Here is an 8030-nt window from a genome sequence, read left to right as displayed (position 1 = left end):
ACCTCTGAAAGTCTTCTTTTGGAATGGTGTTCAGCGCTGTCGTCGCGTTCCGCATTATCTCTTCTCTACTCTCAAAACAGGATCCTTTCAGTGACGTCTTCGATTTTGGAAACAACCAGAAGTCACAAGGAGCCAGGTCAGGAGAGTAGGGAGGTTGGTGAACGGTTGTAATTCCATATTTGGCTAAGAAAGTGTGGATCAATTGGGATGATTGTGCAGGGACGTCGTCATGATGCAAGTGCCAGTTGTTCGCCGTCCACGTGTCTGCTCTTTTGAGCCGAACTGAGTCACCGGAGAACATTTTGATAGTACTTCTTTGTCACTGTTTGTCCTTCCAGTGCGTATTCGTTATGCACAATTCCACGGACATCAAAGAAAACAGTCAGCATCACCTTGATTTTGCTTCGAACCTGCAGCGCTTTCTTCGACCTTGGAGAATCGGGATGCTTCCATTGCGACGACTGTCTTTTTGTCTCTGGGTCGTACCCGTACACCCATGACTCATCTCCAGTTATCAATGTGTTCAGAAACCCAGGATCAGTGTTGGTGGTGTCCAGAAGATCCTGTGCAACGTCAAAACGGAGGTCTTTTTGTTCCGGCGACAAAAACTTGGGTACGAATTTCGCAGCCTCTCGGTTCATGTTCAAATCTTCACGCAAAATTGTATGTGCAGAATCTTTTCTCACTCCAACCTCTTCTGCTATCTCCCGCACTGTCAAACGACGATCTGCCGTCACCAAATTTCGCAACCTCTCAACATTAGCTGCACTCCGAGTAGTTTGGGGCCTGCCACAACGCTGCTCACTCTCCGCTGATGTGCGGCCATCTTTGAATCGGTTGAACCAATCCTTAATTTGTGTTACACCCATCGCTTCTTCTCCAAACACCTGCTGAATCTTACGAATTATTTGTCTTTGAGAATCACCAAGCTTTTGACAGAATTTGATGCAGTATCTTTGCTCAATTTATTCAGTCATCTAGCGAGAAAACTAAATCCGACGAACACTACGAACAACACCTTACTTGGCGACCACCAGCCAGCGATTTGTGCAAGCGAACACGGTGAAAAAATCCTAGCATGTGCATTAAGGTTCCTCCTTCAACCGTGCACTGTGGCGCCGCCTTAGAATAACTACTTTGCGCGGGGAAAATTAAGGTCTAATACTTTTTAGACAGGCGTCGTATTTCAATCTGTTTACACTTGAAAATTGTTAAAATAGTTTAAAATGCTTTTACAAAGCCTTAAAAAAGTTAATAAAGTTGTTCTCCAATAAAGCTGTATTTTAGACTTTTCATTGACCATAACTTTTATTATTTTGTGATCAATGACACACACACTCTGTTCTTTAATGGGGAACATTCTGATAAAGAGAATAAAGTTCTTGTGATTATATCACATTTGCAGAATCCATTAAACAATTTATTTAAAATACAAACATGAATAAAATGACACTCAAATGAATACTCATAAGAAAATAGAAACATTATTTTTGTGCTTTAACTACTATAAAGTTAATCTAACAGATTGTGAGATCAACTCAGATTTTATATTATTTTAAAATACAATGAAAGTTTATTTCAGTTACAGACAAAACTAAACATAGGTTTTGCTAACCCCCACAAAAAAATAAATCATTTTGGGCTTCTTCAAAACACAATTAAAAAAAATTTTTTAACTATACATAATTTATATGCCATATTTTAAGTTCAGGTTTTTAAAATTTTTATTATCTCTCCACTCAGGTTCTGAAAGTTCTAATTGTAAAAACATTTTTGGCCATGTAAAAACATATAGAATCTGTATTTTAAATTCCATTAAAAAAATTACATTCAACAAATCATCGAAATATATATTTTGTTAAAATTGACATTCTTTTTCCCATAACATTTTTCTTTATGCAATTCTAATGCTATCTTGTAAAAGTTTTGTTTCATCAAAAAATTACAACGTTGTGGAATTTTATTTATTTTTATGTATACTTATACTTTAGACATGGAATTATGTAAAAATATAGCCCCTTGATTGAAAAATGTTCAGTATCACTGAAACACAACAAAGCAATAAATAAAACCATGTATGAACAAAAATTCAAAGTGATAGTTTTAATTTTCTCTGCTAACATATTTAAAACATAAATTATTTTATAGAAAACTTTTGCATTAAAAGTTCAGAAGCAATTCAACTTCAAAAATAACAATATCAGATAAAACTGCCAAAAAAATAAAAATACCTACTAAGTATTATAATTTCATGCAATAGAATCAAGCTGCATTTAAATTAAAATAAAATATTCAGACTGACTGTTAATCAACAAAGACAGGAAATCACCATAACCAGAATAACAAAAGGTAAACTTTATTTATGTTATTTCAAAAAAATTTTAATTATGAAAACTTTATCGAAATTTCTATCAAAAAATACTTTAAATTTAAAATAATTTTTATTAAGACAACAATACCTTAAAATAATACCTGCAAAAAAACTATATCTAAAAATTCAAATACTTACCATTCAGTGTCTGAAAACCTATTGCTTCCCTGTTTGAATCGCGTATAAAATTTATACAAGTTAGACATTATATAGTCATTACATTTAAAAAAAATTTACAAAATGCAAGTGTCTAATCACTTAAAATGAATACATACACCCTTTTAAATATCAGTCTTTGAAATAGAATTCCCAATTTTTAAAATCATGAAAAAAATAATTTTTTCACAAAATTTAAAAGTTATTCATATTTTACTCCTTAGAAGCAAGCTTTTTTTTCATTTGATTCTATTTTAAATGCCAAAGAGTGTCATTTGAAAAAAAAAATTATTAAACATTTAAACAGTCTAGGTAGAAATTTATTATCCTTAATATTATTTTATTAATTTCACATAAAATGCATCCATAATAAATCTTCAATGACTAAAAAACAATGTGATCAATTGAGGTGCAAGAACCAGGTAAGTCCTGATTAACAAACTTTTGACCACGCACTAATTAACTAGATAAAACAATAGGTTTCTTTAAATTAAATACTGAAAAAGACTAGTTGAATATTTGTTCATGGTTCTAGAACTAACCTAATCAACTATATTACTCACAGTCAAAAATAAATCAGAAATTTCGTTGAAAAATTTGGACTTAACTTGATGCATTAGTGCCCTAAATTGACAAATATTTTGATTGAAAAACATACCATAATATCAAGAGATATAGATATTTACCTTGTAATGACTGCGAATTAAAATCTTGGTTAAATTCATTAGAATCTTTATACTTAATTCACAGATTAGATATGATGCATTATGCACTGTTATATATATATAGGGTAAACTTATCAGTGAAGGAACACTTAGCTTCGCTTGCCTCTTAAAAAATCATATTAATTTCAAAATTCGTAATTTGAGTTAAATGACAGTGTCAACATATTTGTTACTAATTGCAAATTATGTAAAAAATTGTAGAGAACTTACATAGTATTGTTTTAAAGTTTTGAAGGTTCAAATAACAAGTAGTAAGAAGACCCAGTAAAGGAACACTTAATTTTGGTTATTTTTTAATGCCTTTTTGAATTTATAAGCCATACAAATATTTAAAAACAAGCCTATTCTTGAAATTATAACATATAAATACTTGGAAAATGTTAACTTTTTTTTGTAATCATGAATTGAAAATTAAAGTGTCAACATATTAACACATACTATTCATTCACTGGGAAATCTAAGCCCAGTAAAGGAACATGCCTTTTCCCTTACTGGTTAGAAGTCGTATTTTTAACATACTTTTGATGCGGAACATCACTAAAGGTACAAGAAAATTAAAGTTTAGCTTTTATTTTCATTAACTTAGGAAAAAAAAAACATCAAAGGAACACTTGTTCCTTCACTGGTTTTTCATCGTTCGTTTGGTGATCCAGTGAATAAACACCCCCTTATCTCAGTACTTTATTATGCTATGATGCTTTAAAAAAATAAAACGTAACTTCAATAACTATGTTTTGAATTCTCTTTTCACAGTGAGAAAAATAAAACTATTACATGATATTAATTCCACTTCAAACATATAAATACAAACAGTCACCTTATAATTTTTTCAAAGAAGCAAGGTGTTGCAGAGAATTGGAAGGTGTTGCAGAAATTTTTGAATAACAAATTCAAAAATTTTTCCAGAGAAGTCTATTTAACCAGGTAATCCAAAACATTGCTAGATGACTTCCTATTGTTTGGCGGTAAGCTATTGTTACCAATCAATCTAAAGAAAAACTTTTATGAAATCTTCCTTCACTGGTTGGTTTACCCTATACAAACACAGAGTGGAACCATAATTTTACGTTTTCTGTCGGATAAGCACTAAAAAGGTAATGAAGCAGGATAACAAAAAATTGAGGTAAAAAATAAGACTGCTTTATCTTTTAAAGTGCAGGCTATAATTATACTCTCAAGTTTTGTTGATGTTTAAAAATTTGGAAATTCTCTGCATTTTTCCAGCTTTTCTATTACCTTTTTAATCCCCCATATTTTTTCCGTTTTCCAGATGCTGTGGCAACCCTGACTAAGGTATTCTTAGTTATATTTAGTTAAAAAGGAAAGGATATAAAAAGGAAATATAGTTTGAATTTAGAATACCTAAATTAGAATTTAAAAATTCATAGCTATTAATCATAGCGACATCATTATATATGGAATGTGATACAAAATTAAAAGTGTAAATAATTACCATGATCATGTGTTGTACTAGGATCTTCAAAGTTAACAGAGTCGTCTAAAGCTAAAGAAAGGAAATAAATGAATTTAGTTTTATAATAAACCACTCTAGCTCAGTTTAGTATTTTAATTACGATAAAAGAATACAAAAACACAACACAAACATCACTTTTTTACGTCCACTCAAATTAAACGTTCGAGAGAAAGTGCGAAGAGGATCATGGGTGAAGTTTATCACTAGCGCAGTCTTGCGGGCAAACCAGGCATTACCTGTTTTAATTAGCGTCTCGCATTTAAAACAGCATTCATGTTGGACATCGCTAAAGCGTTCGACAGAGTATGGCATACTGGTCTTATATATAAAATGATACAGCAAAATATTCCTGATGATCTTGTTCATATTATTAATAATTATTTAATCAATAGAACATTTCAAATTAAAATTAATGACCATTTCTCTACAAGGAGAAAAATACAAGCAGGCGTACCACAAGGCTCTATTCTGGGGCCCATTCTCTTCCTAATATACTGCCTAATGTACTTCCCAGTTAACAGGGGAGATATAAATATTCGAACAGCCTTCTATGCGGATGATACCGCGATACTCAGCCGATCCTTAAATGTAAATAATGCAATTAAAAGACTACAAAACAATGTAAAAGATATTGAAACCTGGTGCAGCAGGTGGAAGGTTAAAATCAATAGCTCCAAATCAAACCTACTCATTATCCGCAAAACATTTAAAAAGAAAATTATCAACTACGAAAAAATCTTATTATTCAACGAAGAAGTTCCCAAAGTCTCTAAAGCAAACTATTTGGGTATCACTATAAACTGCACCCTAAATTGGAAATATCACGTCTCTAATATACTTAAAAAAGCTGAAGCTGCTTATCAAGCTTTGAAACCCATTTTAAATAGCAATAGCAAAATGGCTTTAAACACGAAAAGGCACATTTATCTAATGTGCATAAGACCAATCCTCAGCTATGCATCCCCGGCATGGGGGACGCTTACAAATACACAAAGAAAGAGACTCAGAGTCTTCGAACACAAAACCCTAAGACGAATCACTGGGGCTCCCTGGTTTGTCAGAAATAACACCCTCTATAATGACCTCAAAATCGACAAAATAGACGAGTGCCTTTTTAAACTCAATGCATCCTTTTTTGAAGGTGCCAAAAATTGTTCAACATGTAAATTCAATAAGTTATTAGACATTGATTTCATAGATGACAATAAAAATTTCAGCCCGATAACCGCTTTTTTCTTAAGCGACTGTGTTCTCTCTAAGCATTTCGGATAATCATGACTATCCCCACTGCCCTAGACAAACTGTGTTCTCTGCACCAATGAAGCCCGGCTATACCGGGGGGAGGCGAGAGAGCGCACAGGGAGTCTTCCCCCTTTTGTAAATAGTGTAAATATTCTTTCTTTATCTTTATCTTCAATTTGTTCCCTTTATTATGTATCAACTTGCGATTTATTTTTATGTATGACTCAGACTTGATTTTATCAATTATTGTTCATTCTGAGATTTAACTTAATGTTAACGCAGCACCTCCCTTCCCTTCCACCACATATTATTCAATTTAGATGAAAGAGCAGATATCCATACATGGATAGGTACTCTGAAAAAAAATTGATTAGTTAGTTAAAACAGCATTTTTCTTCGGTCTTCCTCTTTTTCGCAGAGGAGCAATTGGAGTAGTCTCCATTTCAATGAACGGTCTTGATGCCGAAACATGGTAAGTTCCTATAGGTGCGTTAGGATTGTCCAAACTGGCCACCTCGTATGAAACTGGTGATCGTTGAGTTAGGATCACATAAGGGCCGTCCCGTTTTGGCATAACTTTTGCTGTTTTTTTGTTGTGAGCTCTGCTGATAGGATGTAAAAACCAAACTTTTTGCCAGGAGTAAAATACAGTTTTTTTTTCTGTTTCGGTCATAATAAGTCTTTCTCTGGTCCTGTTTCATTTCAACGCGTTCCTTAACAGTCTTAGAGATTGAGGCCAATCTCTTCAAGTACGGCGGGATTTCCGGAACAAAGTTATCATTGTCCAGAACAGCTTTTAGATCGTAGGCTACATCATCAATTGTCCTCAATTCACGCCCAAATTGAAAATATGCTGCAGCATGTCCAGTTGTATCTGATTTAGAAGAATTTAGAGCGAAACGAATTCTTGGTAGTTTTTCAGACCTAGAATCATGTGAATCTCCCACAGCCATTATTATACACAATAAAACTTATTTACACACAAATAAATAGCAGGGTTCCATACAAAAAATAATATTTCATCATTTAATCTACTCATGATTAATAAATTGGGAATTTAGTTACTAGAAATATTACAGTCTCTTAAAGTAAATGGTATTGAATGACAAAAAAAAAAGTTTTAATACAAAATTGTATAAATTTTACTGAGGAATGCATTTTACTGAATTTTAAAAAAAATACACTTTCATTCATGTTGTAAAAGATTTTTTCCTGTAAAAAATAATACATGTTTGTTTTTTTTTCTTTTTCTTTTTTCAAAATTTCTTCAAATTTAAAAATAAATAAGAAGAACATTAGAAAAATCGCAATATGTTAATTTTTTTTTTAATTAATCAAACTTAATACATTGAGAAAACGGTTAAAATGTAGAATAAGGTATGGTATCCCTTGGATTGAGCATTTTATTTAAGATCTTTTACTATACATAAATTCTTACATTCTTCTATTATTTCTTCGATTTGTAATTCACATAATCGACTCGTAATTCACATATTCGATTTCTTATTTTTAGAAAAATCTCACTCATAAAAAATTTACCAGTTTTCTGTAAGAATATTTAAAAAAAACACTTAGGTAAGACGGGCACCAAATTGTATATATTTAACTTTTATTTTTTAATGTTCTAACAAAAACCATTGAAAACGACTGCTTATTCTACATTCTAAAATCATACTAGTTTTTAACCCAAGTTAGTTTTTAATAACTACTTTCATGTTTTGAATATAATAATTATTAATTGAGCATTAAATAACTTTGCTGACAATGTATTTTTAACAAAATTTAATAACTTCTATATATTTTAGAGCTTCAAATTTAGTATCCTGAATTTAACAGGATTGATAATTCTCTACGATAAAAAAAATTATAAAATATCTTAAAGCAAAGCATTAAATTTACCAATACAGTAAAGGAAGCGCATTCTTAATTCGGCATAACTTTTTGTAGTAAAACTACTACAACCACCACATTGATAAATAGGTTCGCCTGTGTCCATATTGAAAATTAGCTAATAATCTTAGGGAAATTTTGCTTCTTATTTGCTGCTAAGAAAATGGCGTCC

At 31.6% G+C, this 8030-nt stretch overlaps 1 protein-coding gene across 1 annotated transcript; it reads right to left on the bottom strand.

Annotated features, from left to right (window-relative positions):
* Positions 1 to 287: 287 nt before the first annotated feature.
* LOC147805178 (histone-lysine N-methyltransferase SETMAR-like) lies at positions 288 to 869 on the bottom strand. The gene has a single exon (XM_087151554.1). The coding sequence runs from the start codon at positions 867 to 869 to the stop codon at positions 288 to 290; it is 582 nt and encodes a 193-aa protein (XP_087007680.1).
* Between the last annotated feature and the right edge of the window lie 7161 nt (positions 870 to 8030).

This window comes from Parasteatoda tepidariorum, chromosome 9 (genome assembly GCF_982258835.1).
Source record: "Parasteatoda tepidariorum strain Cologne lab strain chromosome 9, Ptep-v5.0, whole genome shotgun sequence".
In the NCBI taxonomy this organism is placed as follows: domain Eukaryota; kingdom Metazoa; phylum Arthropoda; class Arachnida; order Araneae; family Theridiidae; genus Parasteatoda; species Parasteatoda tepidariorum.
The sequence above is the reverse complement of the archived record's forward strand: the minus strand, read 5'-3'. Positions and strand labels throughout refer to the sequence as shown.